The 17,714-nt window shown below is 39.5% G+C and overlaps 1 protein-coding gene across 2 annotated transcripts in view; it reads right to left on the reverse strand.

Moving 5' to 3' along the window:
• FSHR (follicle stimulating hormone receptor) overlaps nucleotides 1-17,714 on the reverse strand; it is an 82,272-nt gene that overhangs the window by 9,184 nt on the left and 55,374 nt on the right. The window contains exons 5-8 of one of the 2 annotated variants that reach the window (XM_010213464.2): nucleotides 9,343-9,414; nucleotides 7,212-7,289; nucleotides 4,318-4,386; nucleotides 4,133-4,207 (exon numbers count right to left, since the gene is read on the reverse strand). In XM_010213464.2, coding sequence (XP_010211766.1) covers nucleotides 4,133-4,207; nucleotides 4,318-4,386; nucleotides 7,212-7,289; nucleotides 9,343-9,414 — 294 coding nt within the window. The remainder of the gene's footprint in view (nucleotides 1-4,132; nucleotides 4,208-4,317; nucleotides 4,387-7,211; nucleotides 7,290-9,342; nucleotides 9,415-17,714) is intronic. The other variant, XM_088532160.1, reaches the window with a different exon arrangement.

A 17,714-nucleotide genomic window follows, 5' to 3' on the forward strand; every position in this document is an offset into this window, starting at 1 on the left:
TACATACAAGGATCACAGAGGGTAACAGATATGAAGACAGGTGGGGAATATAATAATATGAATATTATTAAGAAGCAAAGAGATTAAAGGCAGACAGGGTGATAAGGTTCAAATTGCAAGGTGTGAAAAATATTATTTTTTCTCCAGAACTTGAAAAAACAAAGAGAGCACAGACTGAAGCTAAGGAATGGGTGAGATTACAGGAGGTGAGATGTATTTATGAGGAAGGCAATTACTGTGTGGAGCAGACTATCAAAGGCCCTGATGGAAACAGCAACGATGAATGTGCGAAAGAGGCAGCAAGGGAAAATTGTTGCATGGTGCAAACACTAAATCGTGACTTGTGCCTCACAGCAGGGAGAAGGGAAGGAGGATCAACCATTCCTCATCAGCCAGGAAAGGGCTGCTTAGGAACCCATCCGCATGTGACAGCTGGGGCAAGTTGTCCCCACATTTCCTTGCCTGGAGCACAAACTGTGCTCTGCAGCCTGTGCCAGCAAGAAAGCACACTTCCTTCTGCTGCAGCAAAACGGACTAAGTAACATCATCCAGGCCTCCCTTAGCCACTGCACTTATGTCACGAGACTGATACAGGATCCAACACTTGCTAAATCTGCTCTATTTTTCATTTTGTCTAACAAAAGGAAAATATTTTCCCTAAAAAATCAGCCTGACATCATTTAATATTATCTCCATCCACCTTGGAGTTATTTTTCAGTTCATGTGTAACAGTCCTATGTCAGGACAACATTATTTGATTTTCATTGCACAATGCACACAAATTATTTTTAGTACCACATTAGTGCAGAATCATGGTGCCACATGTAGGAGAGACCAGATTTTAGCAGCATAAATATAGTTCAGACAGCTGCTATGCACAGGACACAGATTTGCACCTCCACTCTCCATTCTGAGGAACAAAATTAATACCAGGGAATGTTTCCAAACTCACAACATTAGCTGAGGTCAGTCAAGTCTAGCAAATTCATATTAGCTGCCAATTATTGGCAGGTGGGTAATCATAGAATCATAGAGTCGTTATGGTTGGAAAAGACTTTCAATATCATCAAGTCCAACTGTGATGATGGTCTTCGTGTCCATGATGTGCCCACTGATGGTGCTTTGGAGTTACTCCTCATGCCTAGAGGGCTGCAGCACACAGGCCCTGCCGGAATATGGGGTAACAGAGAACCCCCTTGGCAGGCTGAGGGGAACTATCCTGATGTGCCCAAGCAGAAAATGCTGGCAAGCCCTGGCGAGTGCCCTAAACTCTGCCCGCCTTAAGGATCTGGCTCCAATCTCTGGTCCCTCTCTGGTCCTGAGGTTGTTCTGGGGCTGAATCTTCTCTGGAAAAAAACTAAAAGCAGCAGCTTAAGGGAACCTTAAGCTTTAAATTTCTTTACTTAGACACATAGAGCGGCAATTAGGTTGCAAATGGCAACCTCAATTGTTTCATGGATGGATTATAGTCCTTTGTAGGCTGCCTAATGAAAACTGTCACCTTGAATATATATTCATGACTAAACAAGTAAACTGAAGTTTTCTGCCAAAATCCACAGACAGTATCTTTCATGGCATCATTAAGAGCCTATGGAACTTTAGAAGGCTTTATAATTCCAAACAAGGGCATGAAAAATATTTTCTTTGGCTTGTTAGCTGAAAATCTCCAGCAAGCCCAAACAGTTATTATGCTAGCTGGGAAATAACAAGCATGAATAGGAATATCATCTAGCCTTAAAAATAGCTAAAATGTTACTGGGTCTCTTGTCATCTCTAAACCTAAAATAATACTTAAATATATTCCTGAAAAAAATATCCTCTTGTAAATATCTTTTTTTTTTTGAGTGCTATTACACATAAAAAGAAGCAAGTTGGGCAAAGTGCTTTGCATGGGATGTACGTGGTTTAGCACCTTACTCCATGGAGTTGTCACAGAGCAGACCTCAGTTCAGAGGGTCCTTGAGGCCTCACTCACTGCTTGACACCAGCCTTGAGAGCAGCCAGTGTGGGAATAGCAAAATTAATCCAAGTTCTCTTCCTATCAGTTCCCTTCCCCACTGGGAGTTGTATTAGCAAAATATACTGACAGTGGATAATCTCATTTAACTTTGAAAGGTGCATAGAAAAATATTAAGAAAAGGCAGGGATGGTGGGGGTCAATAGCAGTGGACTGACCATTGATATGAATCTTTTCAGAGGCAGCACCTGAACTGCCCTCTGGAAGTGCTTCAGGAGCTGAGCCGTCTTGCTGGAGACGTGCTGGAGTGCCCTGGGCCTTGGGCATCCTTCTGAAGACAAGCTATGAGGGCAGGATGGATGCTCACCACACCATGCTCTACCTCGGCTGCAGTCAGGGAATTGAGCCCAGAATGGAGCAGCAGAGTTATATTCGTAGAGAGGGCACCCCTGCAGCTTCCTGTGCCTCACTGGACCGCCCCAGTTCTTAATGCTAATAGAAGGCAGAAGCTCCTATGGACTTCAATAAGTGACCCAGCCCCTAAACCTGGTGTAAGCTACTATTGCTCTGGGAGCACCAGAAGAGAAATAAAGGAAACAAAATGGCTGCAAATTGAGGTAGGAAAACCTAAGTGGGAAATGAAGTGCATTTTTTGTGCGGAAGGGAAGCATATAGGTGTAAATGTAATTGCCCTTTTGATTTACTTGCCTATTGTCAATGTTGAAATTGTTTAACACAGAAAGTAGTGTCTTTCCAAATGTGATATTCTAATTCAGCCAAAAGCTGTAAGCCTGAGGAAGGAACTGATCTGCGAAACTGTGTAGCCTGAATAAGGCAGGCCAGGTGATAAGTCTGGTGCATTGTGACACTCATATTTGGGTCTAGGAAGATGTCATGTTATTTCAGTAATTTGAAAACTAAAACAGAAGATGGTATTAATAGGGATGGCATTAATTAAACACTCCAACATTTCTAATAAAATAGTGGAGCCTGCAACATAAATTTGTTTTCAACAACACTATTTTCCCCAGCACAAATATTATTATGAGTCCATCATTTCTGTAAGTGAAGTCATTTTTCTGGTATAGGCTGCAGTGACAGACGAATAGAAGACTCCTCTTTCATGATCTCAGTCAGAATAAAAAGGTAATTTACCATCCATAGAATAGTGGACATACTAGTAATGGAACAGAAAACTTCTTACACAAATAACTCAGTGTTAGAAATTGAACTACCAAATGAATCTGAACTACAGCCAAATCAATTTGATAAGCCTCCAGAATATGATTGTATCAACTACAGTTTGTAAAGAAAACGCATTAACTTCTCGCTCCAGGAAATAATGTTTTTCCAATGGAACATCAAGTGTATTGCTGCTGAAAGGATGCTCCATTGGCAGTCTTTTCTAAAGAAGAAAGGCATTTTGAGGGAATGATGCAAGCGGTGTAAATTGCCGGTAACCTGTGTGGTGGCTCTTTATATCCTAAGCGCACTGAACATGGCAAGCTGGAAGAAGGCTTTGAACTGTGTATTTGAGACCTCTAGAAGAGCTCTTATCTCAACTTAAGATTGGCATTTTTCTCTGCCTTTTTAAAGATTTCAAACCACACTAAACCACTGATTCAAAGCACTCCTTTTTGCCCCTTTTGTATCCTTTCTGGACAGAAAGGCTGTGATGATTTGGTGACTTAAAAAAAAGTCATGTGCTTACTACAGCTCTTAGATATTGTGGCCTTGGCTCAGAAGCCAAAGCAGCCATGCACAGTCACAGGGCAGGGATTTTATCTTTAGAATTAACTTTTGGAGCTGCAGGGCAAATCCTCAGCAGTTTAAAATTGTTCAAGGCTGTGCAATTCAAATTTAAGTACAGAGCACCAACTCTGCACAGAACTTAAGCAGAACTTCTCTCTTACTCAGCTTTGGAGAGGAATCTGGATCTAATGCCTGGATCCATATGCTCCAAAAACCTTGAGCATAAAGTGAAAACTTGGATCTAGACTGATATTTCAAATATAGCTTCCTTTTTTTTATATTCAGACAGGTAGGTCCGATTTTGACCTCTAACATTTGTGAGATGTTAAAATCCAGACATGCATTCACTTTTGAATGCTGTATTCTGTCTGTTCTTTTCTGGGGAGTTAATAATGAGAAAAAAAGAATCTAAATATTACTTACAAAACGACTGGGCCATTGGCTCCATGAAAGACTTCATTCGGTAATTTTTCTAAGTTGTGGTTATCACTAAGATTTCTGTAAAACAACAGTATCAATGCTAAAACAATCTGATAATAAAAAAGCCTTCAGGAGTTGCTACTTGCTAATAATTGCTTAGCAGACTACTAAATAACAAAAATAGTTACAGCTCATCCAGGTAGGTTCCATTAAATGCATGATTTTTAATTTCTCGAATTCCATTTTTATTTAGCCATCTGCAATAGAGAAAAAACACAGAACAGTTACGTTCTTATATATATTTCCTAACTAAAACATACCTAATTCAAACTGACCAGCAAAAGGATAAGGTGATTTCAAGCCTGTAATTCCTAAATGGATATTTAAATTAGGAAATTTCTATGAAAGGTGAGAAAGTCCCACTGATTGAAACTTTGGAGAGTACAGATCTGAGTAGGTCAGATCAGCATTATCATTAGAAATGATATCTAGAGCAAGTTTTTAAACTGGTGTTAGATAGACCATGATAGACACATGGATTTGGGCATGGTTTTGCCCATAGCTTTCCCTGATGTGTACAGGAAGATCAGTGAGGCTATTCCAGCCTGAACCCCTGGATCATGGTGCAGAAGAGGCTGCCTGCAATGCAGCAGGGCAGCACGCGCAGGGGAGCAGAAATCACCAGCTATGCTGCTGAATTCCTTCGGTACCTGCTGCCTCTCCAAATTACACTCCCTGGCTGCTCCTGTGCTCATAACCCTGTGTGTCTGCCTTTGCGAGATGGAATAGGTAGCAATACTGGGAACCAAAACTCCTGGAGCTTTCTGCCAAGGTTTTACTGTAGTGCATTAACTAATTAATGTTTAATGTCCTTCTCCCTCTTCCCTTCACGGTCCAAAAAATTTACACTTGGGTCAGTTATACTTATCATTTATATAGTGTAATCTTTCATCTCCTTTTAAGTGTCACTTTGCAACTCACACCCGCTCCAGCACAGGGTGACAGGCCTGATTGATGACAAAAATGGAAAGATTTAATTAAACTGTCACCAAACCTGGACATTTTATTTCTAATTCACACTGAAAGTTGAGCATGCAAGTGACCAACTTATCTAAGGTCTGAGATGGTGAGCTAAGGTCAACATGAAAATCAATTACGGGCTTGGCTGAGAAGATTACCCTTATGACCATGAAAGGCAGATGTGCCCAGCTCCGTATATGTAACGTGTGTCAGATCAGATCAGGAAAGCTGTCACCATCCCCTTCACTTGCAAGCACTATGAGATGTGAATGAGCAGGCAAAGAGGAGAGACATGCCCCTGCTTATAGCATTTGAAACATTTATTCTATTACATTGATCTTACCCATTCATAGCTGCCAGGCTGATATATATGATTTTAATCACTGTTTTAGCACTTACTGCATTCTCTCACGGAACATGATGCTAATGCAAGGAGATACCAATGCTGTAAAGCCAAGCCATTACTGCTGCTGTGCAGTGTGCCCTCTATGCTGCTGTCGCCTGGAAAATTGCACCCAAGCAGTAAAAAGAGCAAAGATACTACCTGAATCCTGAGTGCTTACTATAATTCTTTCCTGGACAGCTTTCTATGGCGACAAATTCTTCTCTCACTCAAATCATCATCCTTACTAGCACCACATAAAATGGAAGTTTTACTTTAGTAACAAGTGCAAATTGATGGAGAGATCCAGAGATCGGACCTATATGCTTTTGATTACTATTTCATGGCTACAGCGCTATATTTAAAAACAATATTCAATTTACTAAGTGCTAGAGGCCACTGCCTCTGAGCTACTATTTACACCTTAATTTGGGAAAGCTCTGTTCTAGGCTCTAAAATCTACAGTTTCAGCTTGTGCTGGTCCCACGCATGGCAGAAGATTAGTTACTGGTTTAAATGTGCTTGGAGCAAGACACAAGTAAACCTGCTTATACTGGCAGTCCCAGAGTGTTCCCCAGAGTGTGGGGGTGCTAAAGGGTCCTGGGCTTTAAATGCTATTTTGGCATGTCTGTTTTCACAGATTATGCCTTGTTTCACAGATTACTTGCTGCATAGTGCTCCCACAAAACAAAATTCCATATGATCGGCAAATATTTTCATTATAAGAGAAAGGATTAAGTAATACATTCAGAGTATCATTACTTGAGCACAATTGAAATACGAATCTGTGAATATCTGAGGGGTTAGTGTTAAGGGATTTGTGTTAAAACTTTAAAGACTATGACATAGATGGTGGGTGCTGATGACTGATAGGGAAAAAGGAGAGATAATAGCGAAGTGACTTGTTATTAGCGTATTTTGGGCAATCTCCAAGCACTGATGGTCTAACCCTGCTCCCACCAAAATCAATGCAAATCCCATCAGTCAATCAGATCATACTTGTCTGCTTTGGCATCTGAGGCAAACTACATAGCACAGTAGGTAACTTTCCCAGTCTGTCTTCTGGCTAGGTGAAATTAAGGTAGCCTGATAGTAAGCAAATAGTACATTTTGGTATATAAAAGACCAAAGAATGCAGGTAGTAGTTCATTAAAAAACATGACTGTTGAAGTCAAATGAAAGGACATCTAACTACACAGCATGAAAGTGCATTGTGAACTGGCCTGTATCAATTCATTAACACTGTGTATAAGCATACCATATTTCCACACTATCTACATATATTTTGCCTCAGTAATTAATGCCTTTGAATGATGCATCTGACTGTAAATATTTATGAGTCAAGCCATCCCTTTGAACAAAATGTGTATCACATGGAATTGCTGTATGTAGAATATGTTTAACCTTGGTATCAGTAATTACTTCATTTATTCTATGCTGTAGTTCTAAAAGAAAGAGCAGGATTAGAATGGAAACAAACCACAAAAGCATTCATTCTTCATGGCAGGAAAATAGAACACACAGATTTCAGGAGTAGGGGAGAAGTCTAAAAACGTTGAATTGATTTTGGAAGTCTACATAATAGTGCCCATCCCAGGAATAAATAAGTTTTTCTTGACCCTATTCTGGAAATGAAATGAGCAAACAAGCAGAAGAATGGATTTGTTATTTCTTACTCACATAATCACACTTTCAGAACTCAGGCCCATGAACGAATTACTTTCAATTGTACGTATATTGATATTGTCTTGAATGTCTCTGAAAAATAAAAGATAACTTTTTGTACCTCTATCAGCCTTTCAATAAGAAAAGGTATTTCAAACATCAAAGGTATTTTTCCTTATATTCAATTTGATGAACTATTTCATGCTAAAGATAGCAAATAAAGTTTCTAGTATTTTCATTAATAGAGCACAAACCTTCCTGGCAAAAAAAAAAAAAAAAAAAAAAAAAGACTGAAGTCAAATATTTCCAAACTGTTGCTCTTCTTACCTTCATCCTAAACAAGCTCAAACTATTAAAATATATAGAAGCCTGGGTCTGAGAATCCTCACATGGATAATATGTATAAGATACTCCAAACCAGAATATACCTCTCAACCAGAAGTCATGAGTCTCTTCAGCCTGATTCAGCAGAGTACCTAAAAGTCTATGAATAATTCCCCTGCCAGTGTCAACGAGGTTGCTTATAAGCTTTGTATGTGCTTAAGAACTTCGGACGTGGGGCCCCTGTCAGTTGGGTTTGTTGAACTGACAAGTATTCATTTCAGCCTTTCAGCAGTTTTGACTAGTGTAAAAAAAGAACTGCAGATTCTGTTGCTTGCTCAAAATAGACCTCAAAGAAGTTAAACAGTATTACTCATAATTTAGACTGGAAATATGGTTGTTTCCATGCTGTTTCTATTGGAAAGCAGGGAACAAAATGAATTATCTGCAAAGTTTGAAATTAAATGCAGTTCCAAAATTATCTCACCCTTACAGTTAAATATGGCCACAACACTGCATTAACTCAGAGTTATACAGAAAGCTCAAGTCAAGATCAGCACTTAGAAACAGGGAGAGCGGCATCACTAGAAGCAAGATTTACCTCTGCCCTAAGTACAAGGCCTTTACAGTTTCATTAACCAACGAAGATCTGTCTTTCGGATTTAAATCTTGGGAGAACTGAAGCCAAAGGGTAATTTTTTATTGAGCTCAGTGGGGTCAAGGTTTAAACCAAAATCTATTTTGGGACTTATGTAGTGTTAAGGCCTAGTTAGCTCTATAGAAAGTAAGGAATTTCACCTGAAAAGGAAAACTCTTGTGCACCAGTCCACAATAATTCAAATCAAGCTAAGAATGATGATAATCCTAAAAGCTCATGGCAATAATGTTCTGTAGCTTTGTATCTGTTGCATTTACTTTATGGTTTCACACAGCCCTTAAGTGCAGTTCCCAAAATTACATATTAAACAAATTTATTTCTTAGAATACATATGTATACAATATACAGACATCTCCGATTTTTCTGCACACATTTCTTCATTTTCATGACCATTAGTAAGATAACTGCAGAATTAATATTCCCACAAATTGAAATCTTCTAATCAAAGACTCAAAAATCTTTGAAGATTCAAAAATTTAAAAATTCTGTTTTATTTTAACTTAAGGAAGATAAGAAATATCTGCTTATTTCCTAGATTTTCTGTGTGCTATACTATAAAAAGAACGATTGAAACTCTCCGACAAGTTCTTTGTCAGCGAAAAACAACAAAAACTGCTAAATTACATGCAGTTTTTATAAGAAAGTGTCTACTTTCGCACAAAAATTCATACAAATATTTTTTCGCTATTAGCACTGGAGTTTTCCCTAGCAATATTTCATTCCTGGACTGTTTTACTGCCAGAGAAAAGAAAAAAAAAACATGCTAGGGATATTTTCTTGTGGTTTGGTTTGTGATCTGCAATGTGAACATCTGCCCGCTGAGATTGGGACTGAGAGCAGCCACTCGGCTCCTTCAGGCCATAGAGCTGTCACCAGATGCCAACAAATTTCCACCTCCATCAGCCTGGATTGAATTGTGGTTGGTGAACCAGAAGTAGGAGTCGTTTTCAGCCCCCTGGGCCACGTAGCTCCACACTCCTCATATAGGTAAAGGAAGAGCTTTGAGGAAAGCAGACCCAGAGACAGACCCTTTAGAATTACAAACAAATAGGCTGTCATAATGCTAGTAAATGAAGACAAGGAGACTCACATTTTGAAAGGTTCTGTTAGAAGAGCAGAACATGCAAATGGAGCTGCTAAAAAGTTGGAAACAGACTTAAAACTTACAGCAAAACTTTCTGGAAAGACCGGACCTTATGGAGAGCAGGTAAAAATCTAAGACCCGTATTTGATATTAACCTGAGGAAGAGAGAACAAGTGAACATTATTAGGGGTGAAGCAATGATTAGCAGAGAAAAAAACACAGGGGATTTGAAAAAATGTGGCTGCAAAATGTAGACTTCAGCCACAAATGTAGGGATTGCCCAAGGTAACTCTACATTGGAATATAAAAGGGTTTTCCTCAAAAGCACTAGCTAGATCCTGCCCCCACTGAAGTTAACAGTGAAACCCTGCTTTGGATATTCACATAATCCCTCTGGATGATCTCAGAACAGCTCTTGTCCTAATTTCCTAATGATACTTTCAGAAGTCAACTGCACGACACAGAATAATTATTTTCATAGCAGCAGCTCTTCTAAAGAAAAAAGTACAAATCTATTTACTGTATTTTTAACTTTCTGTTTTTAAGAGTGGATACATTAATTCCATTAGAAATAACATGAGAGAAAATGCTTTATTTGCCAGTAACTTCAAGAGTGAGGAGCTGAGCACACATGAATGCTCTGCTGGAAAGGGGACTGAGCCCCACCATGTAGAGCTGAAACCACCTGCCACTCTGCACGGCACTGCCGATCGCGTGCAGCTCCGTTTTGGTTGATGCCCACCAGGCACAGTGACTTGGAAGCACCAACTCCAGGGCTTCTTCTTGGGGCAGAAAGGAAGCGGGGCCACAGGGACTAACAAAGATACACCAGGTTGAATATATCAATAATGGATAAATATGGTTATCAAGAACATGAGCAAGGACAGGACAAAAGCAGCCAAGGTTGCTGCTGCACAGAAAGAGATGGCCAGTGGTTGCCCCAGGTCATGTGGGTAGCCCAAAGGAGGAGGGTATGTGAGGCTGGGAGCTGCCTTGGCCATCAAATATCTCATTACCATTCCAATGCTACCCACAAAGAGAAAACTTGGGTTCTTTAAAGGTTAATTATCTCTTTGTATCTTTAATATGGAAGCTGGTAGAGAAGATAACCTTTAGTGAGAATATTGGTTCCTTAAGAAGTGCATTAGCTCTATACAGAAGGTATTTTTTATCTTGGCATTGAAACAGAACAATAGTTTTCTGTTGCTGGATGTTATTTTGCACATCGACTCACAATAATTAAATGATGATAAAAGACACCAGAACTGGAAAAGTTACAACATTTATTTTATATTTTTTATGAACCAAGATTATCTCAGGAGAGCTGCTGAAAGATCTTTCAGGTTTCATGAAAGGAACTGAAACTGAACACCTAAACATGACAACCACTTTCTACATTTGGGCACTAAGAGTGACATGTATGTCCATAAAACAGTTATTCACTTTCATAAGTACTGATCCGAGCTCCCTGAAGTGACACCTGGATAGTCTCAGGCATTCATATTGAAACAATCAACTTGTTATCTCTCTAATTTTATAACCAAAAGCATTGCATTATGTGTAGGAAAAAAAAAAGTACTGAATATTCAAGGAGACAATTTGGGGAAGTTGATGAAATGTCATGACTATTTTGCCCTGGGAATCTGAGTGGTCAGATATTGCATTAGCTTCAAAAAATCACAGTTCTCGTGTCACAAAGAAAGGTCTACGGAAATGCCCTTGCAAAACTACTACATACAGTTAAATAGAAGGCAAGATTAATGAAGCAAATGGATTTCACAAATCTGCTATTATTTAAAGTACTTTTGCACTTATTACTCAGGAAAGTATTTAGCCAAAAAAAAATTAGAATCAATAGAAGAACCTGCAGCTCCACCCTTACAGTATTTTAAAGTACACTCTCTAAACTACTAGAGATGTACAAGGTTTTAGCTGAAAGGCTGCCTTTAATTTTAAATGAGTCATGAGTCAAAATCTAAGAGCCACTTGTTAAATACAAATTACAGCATGCATTTAGTTTAATAATTAAACGATGAAAAAAACTACTGCCAACTAGTGTGTGGCTGTTGCAGGGCTCAGGAGAAGATCTGAAAATCTTTCCTCTCTCCACTACTTTGCCAGTTGAATGAAGCAATGATGGGCAGTGGTACTCTGACATATGCTATTCAGACACTATTATTTCCAGGGCTGATTCACTGCAAACATCTCAGAATGCCACCCTGGCTAGCAGGGCTTTCAACATGGATGTGTAAAGAAAGGCTTTCCAAGCCTTGGGCTGTGCCACATTTCTGATCTTTCCAGGCATCCCAAAGTCTTCTGGGCTCAGTTGGCATGTGTGTAAACTGAGCAGCATGATATAATGAGGCATAGAAGCAAACATCCTTGAAAACCATTATATACGGAGGTAAATCTACAGGTGGAACAAAGCGCTGATTGCACTGAGGTCCGATAGCCTGATTAGAAATATGAGAGGATGCTCCTTTAATTAACTGCAGAAAAAGAACCAAAAAATATTTAGGTAGGCTGTAGTCTGTACCTATCTTCTTTCTTATTCAACTAGCAACTCTCCAGAGGTCTTTAAGCGGATAATCTTGTTAGAATGTAGATAATCCAATTTATTCAGTCTCTTTCCTGCAGGACAGTTTCACCAATATATTTACCATTTAATATATACATTCCTAGTAGCCTTGCTTTAAACAAATGTCCTCTTTAATCTATGTTATAACTGAATCCCGCCTTGCACGAACAGCTTGGTGAGAACCTGCTTTTCAGATGCAAATGGCTGCATCCCAGAGCATTAATAGTCTTTACGGGAAGGCTTATAAGAGCCAGCACTTCAGAGAACACAGCACTGTGAGCACCAGAGGAAAAAAAAATCTTTCAAAAACTAATTTCTGACAGATTCCATCTGCTTATTTGCAGATACAGCAGCATTCCTGCTCTTCTTATGCCAAACTGATAGGAACTACTTCAACAAAACAGGGAACGCAGCTTAGCTTGTCAACTTATTGGGGGTATTTGCTAAATGGCAAACATAAGGTAAGCAGAGATAAACATGATGCCATTCAGGAAGCCTTATTTCTGTGTCCTCTAATGGTACTTATAATCATAGTTATAGTGTGTACCTGGAACATGGTTGTAGTGAGCACTTTCCTCTCTAGCTCCTGAAACTAAGCCACTGCGTGCACAGGAATATTGGAAACAGTAAAATAATGGGGAAATAGGTGAGAGGGAGCCTGAGTGCAGTCTAGTAGCACAACAATTGTGTGTCCTGGCCTTGCAGCCTAAGCTGAGTCTATAGCCCAAGAAGGCCACTTCTGGGGCAAGGTCTTTGATCAGGAGGCTATCCTGCAGAGGAAAGGAGAGCATCAGAGTCAACACTGTCCAGAGGGTCAGCAGTTCTGTGGAATTCCCCATTACACATGCTTTGCTCTAGCTCTGCAGCAAAATGGGATTTAGGAAGTGTGTCAGATGTGTGTGTCAGGCATCCTCAAAAATAAAGCCAAGCAGGTACAAGCAGCTGTGAATCTCTGGAACTGAGCTGTGCTCTGCACAAAAACTACTCCGCAGATAAAATAGATGCTTTTGAGACATTAAAGTAGGACATGGGCACACCCATTGTAAAAAAAAAAAAAAAAAAAAAAAAAAAAAAAAAGGACAGAGATTACATATGTGACCTATGGAAAGAAAATAGGTTTGAAAAGCCATCACTACATTATTAAACAGACAATGCCTCAGCTTTCCCTAATGAGAGCCAGATAAAAAATCTTGTACTCATGAAAAGGTCAACAAGTTACCATTTCAAACAGTCTTTCTCTTTGGCATATACCCAAGAAGACCAATTAATAATTCTCTTCGCTGCTTCTGAAAGACTTGTGAGGAAGTTCAGGTTGTTTTTCCAGAAGGTTTAGGGTATTTCAGCACTTTATTATTACATATATATTTCAGTATTTTTCTTTCCGTCTTATTCTTGCCATACTGTTAATGATGATGCAGGAGACAAAGGGCCTGCACTAAACTTACGAAGTACTGGGGTGGGACGGGTGTGAAATATATTCATACCCAAGCTGACAAAGATAAAAGTGTGTTAATGTTCACCAGCTAGTGGTTATAATGAGCCCATAAAGATGATGAGAGGACTGACAAAGCTACCCAGAGCTTCTTGCCTGTCCATAAATAAGATCTAGTGGCTCCACAATGTCTTTTAAGCAGCACAGAGAAAGCTTTGCAAGTAAAGTACTGCAAAGGTCAAGAAATTGATGGTCTGTGATGTTCAGTCTCCATCTCAGGCATTAACACTGATTTTCTTTTCAAACTTTTTTTTTCTTCTTCTGAAAATAGCCAGTAAATATGTATTTTTCCATGAGATTTTTTCTATGTTGTGTTTTAATGGTTTTGTCACAGTCACGGCACTGTTAAAAAGAATCCCACTAAGCATTTAGGAGCCTGGCACTGGTGCTGGAAACTTCAGAAAGAACCACACAAAATTTGGCAATGGGGCTGCAGCTGATTCCCCTTGCTCTGGAGAGCTGGTTGCAGGCTGGCCTTGCCAGACCTCTTTACACCGAGATACAGAGCAGAAGGTTGGATCAAGGATGTGTCAGGATATGTACTACCATCTCTGGGTCTGCTGACTTGACATGGAGTATTTGGAAAGCTGATGTGGATCCCAACTGAGGAGAAGATATGTCACATGGGCAGCAAGAGTACATCCCAGTGGGACCAGCCTGAGTTTCCTGCAGGTAATGGGAGAACAAGGCTGTGCTGAATAAAGGTTTGTTAGTTTACCTTTGCAGCCTTAAAATTTTTATCATTTCTCAAATACCTGCCACTATTTTTTCTTTAGTCGACAGGGATGTTTAATCCATTTCCAAATTGTTTTAAATTTTAATTCCAAAAGTTTTTACTTCTGTACTGTGCAAAGAAAAAAAAAATCCATTTACACACCTCAGTGTTTTACCTGACATTTTCATTGAGCATCCCTCCCTCATCATAAAAAAATGAGTAACGGGAGCTGGATTACCTTCACCAGGTGCCATTTTGTAGCCTTCTGTCAAGCTTTCTGCTTCCTCATTAAATTAGCAATCCTATTCTTTCAAATGACAAAAGTTCTTTGTCTTTTCAAGGGAGGTTTCTAAAAGAGCAAGTACTAGTGTGAGAAACTAGTTACTAGGATGGAGAAAATGGCACTCCTTCCTATAGAAATGTGCCAGAAGTGAGCACGAAGTTGTGACTGTACAGAGTGCAGAGTGATCTGAACATGATATAACTCAGCTCAATGTGACTTCAGGCCTTGCTCCAGGCAAGGCAGAAGGCCTTGCTCCAGGCAGAATTATCAAAAATTACTTGGTATCTTATGGGACGACTGGCAAAATGTATATGGTGGTGGGGAAAAAAAAAAGATTTTGGTTTGTTTGTAGCAGCGTTGGTGGTAGGATACATGCTGAAGTTGGCTGTGGCTGAGGAGGAGAAGACAACCCCCTTAGCTGGTCCCCAGGCTGGCCCGGCATGCTCATCTCGGAGCAGTGGGAGAAGCAGTGCCTGGGAAGAGCAGCCAGCTTGTCACTGCTGTGCCCCTGCCTGTTGCTCGGGAATGGGATCTCAGCCCTGTCTGTGCCTCCTACTTCTATATGCCACGTGATGGTTTGGCTTTGAGTTTAATCCTAAAGTTGAGCAGAAGTAGAATATACTTACGCTGCTGAAGCTCACTTTGACTAAAATAGCCAAGAAAAGGTGGTCAAAGTCACTTAAAGCTGGGCAAACTAATGCACAGAGAAGTCGGATTCACTTTTCAGATATGATTCCCCAGTGCTCAGTCTTCTAGCATTTGTAGGCCTAGTTGCAGACACGTGGTAGGTTGCCCCTCCCTGATGTCAGACCAAGCTAGCAAACCTCTACCATGTCAAATACCTCTACTGCGCCATTCCCCCACAGCCAGCAAGGGCAACAGAGCATAGAAGAAAAATGTCTGCAGGCTCCAGAGATCTTCCTGCAGTGGAGCAGCACCGAAGGACTGGGGAACTCAAGGGTAGGTGAGGTACCACAAGTCCTTCAGAAACCTCCTGCGCTTTTACAGTGCTGTGCCTGTCCTTTCCAGGTGGGGAAACAGCTCAAATACTGTTGAATATCTGGACTGACTGAAGTTTTTCAGTCAAAGCCTCATGGGTAATAAACTGGTGTAGCTCCCCTGAGGCTAAAAGTGCTGATTTATACCCACAGCATCACTAATGCAAACCCTGTGATTAACATGAAAGGCACATTCAGCAGTTCAAATTCTAGGACTCATGATGCTCGGCACCTTTTGTACTATTTATAGCCACGTGGGAGTCTTTTTTAGCCTCCTAAAATAAAGTCACAGAGGGGAAATGATACAAATACATTAGTGAAGGAAACACCAAAGATGGATTTTATTTATTTAAGTTAAAGAATAGCTTTGGCACAAGAACAAATGCGAATGAAATGGCTGTGAATAAAATTAGAGAAAATTTTCTATTCATGAAACTATTGAGTTTCTCCCCATAAGAATGGCATGAGAAAGCAGGGAGAGTGAAAAACATCAAGAATAACAATAATGCACTTAATTAAAGGGTTTCAGAGAGAGGAGACAGTAAGAAATGGGATACAGTAATCTGGAGATTCTCTTCTAGTTCCCATGTTCCCACAAGATGGAAAAGCTTAGAAAGTACCCCAAAGCATTTTTTCCCCTCTCATCTGAACTACTGAGTAAAACTTGCTAAGGTTTGAGGGGAGGAAAGAATGCTTAGTCAGACAAGCACTCTTCTTTTTTTGTTCATCTTTTGCTTCTGTGAATCATGGTAGAGCTGCTTCGGCTGAGTTTTTATACAAGAAACATCTTTGAATGTTTGACTCAATGCGTATGAGAGCAGGGAGTGACAAATACTCAAGAGAGGGAGCATATTTCATTCTCAAGTGGATGCCATGAAAATGCTTATATTGCTATTTTGTCCTAATCAATGCTGATGAATAACATTTTGTGAGGAAACATGCTATTTCTGATTAGCATATAACCACCCATATGAGTGACCTTTATGGCATTCTGTTGCAAAATGTAATATTTGGAGGAATAGCATTAGGGTAAGGACCTTGAAACAATTTTATAAATCATGAACGTGAATGATAAGCTACATCCTCAGCTAGAGGAAATGAACATAAATTCATGGCATTACCTGCAATTCATATAACTGAGGAGCTAAACCCACATTCAGATCAAATTTTGGTCACTGCAACTGAATAATTACATGTATTTATAACAGGAATAGTAGTCACTGCAGAACTATGTTTTAAGAATGAAACGACTACTCAAAAGTAAATAATAGCAAATAGGAAGTATATATCTTTAACCATTAAAGTCAGATAATTTTTAGCTCTTCTAATGAGTCTAAACAATGTTGTGAAAGAGAATTCTGTGGAAACGAAACCAAGAATCAGAAATAATAGCAGGAAAGGGACAGAGAATGAGAAACAGCCATTGGCATGATCAGCACCCCAGGAATGGGCAGCTGAGTGAGGAGCATCCAGATATTCATAATTGCAGAGGTTTTTCCACTATTTGTTGGCGCTAAGCATCCACTGAAGTCAACAGAAAGACTTACACTTTCAGTTCAGATATTGAAAGTGGGGATTTAACCTTTTTCTCAAGACTTACAAATTACATGTCCCACATCAAAAAGCACTGAAACTAGTGCATTGTGATTTTCACAAAGATAACCATTTCTTCAAATTTGTATAAAGAGAAATGTGCTCTCTTTCATTCTTTTTATCCATCTATAGATCTGACAAATTTACCAGAAATAGCAATTTGTCTTGTGAATTTTACATGGAATAAACAAATGTTTTAATTTTGTACGCAGGTAGCCAGAATTATTCAAAGACATCAGTTACTGTTGAATGACTCAGGCATGAAACCAAAAGGCATGTGATTTCTCCCCATGACAATGCAAGCTTAAATCCTTACTTCCCTGTTGCAAATAAATAAATAAATTCCTAAGCTTGAATCTCAAATCTCATAGGTTCTGTGCTCAAAAATGCTATGAGACTTTGGTCTGAATTTGAGCTATCAGAGAATAATAATTTTCAGGGACATCAAATAATCAATAACTCTCTGGGAGCTATGCATTTTAGACCATTGACATGAACTTCAGAGCACACCTCTAAAAAGTGTCCAACCAGTATCTAACCAGACAATTAGGTACTTGCTATGGTTAAGTAACCAAATACAGAAACTGTAATCAGCAAGACATGGATGAGTCTGGAAAGATTATCGCACAAGATTGAGTGTATGTGTTCAGATGAACAGATGTACAAAAATTAATGCAATATCCTGCCTGGAATATATGCCATTGTTCAGCAAGGTGCACGGTGGGGGCTTATTTAAGCTACAGCCATTAAAACCAATTACGGCTAAATGGAGTTCATTGGACTTCATTTGGCTTTT

The sequence above is a fragment of the Tinamus guttatus genome, unplaced genomic scaffold (assembly GCF_059628265.1).
Source record: "Tinamus guttatus ecotype Peru unplaced genomic scaffold, ASM5962826v1 Tinamus_guttatus_pri_ptg000456l, whole genome shotgun sequence".
Classification (NCBI taxonomy): Eukaryota; Metazoa; Chordata; class Aves; order Tinamiformes; family Tinamidae; genus Tinamus; species Tinamus guttatus.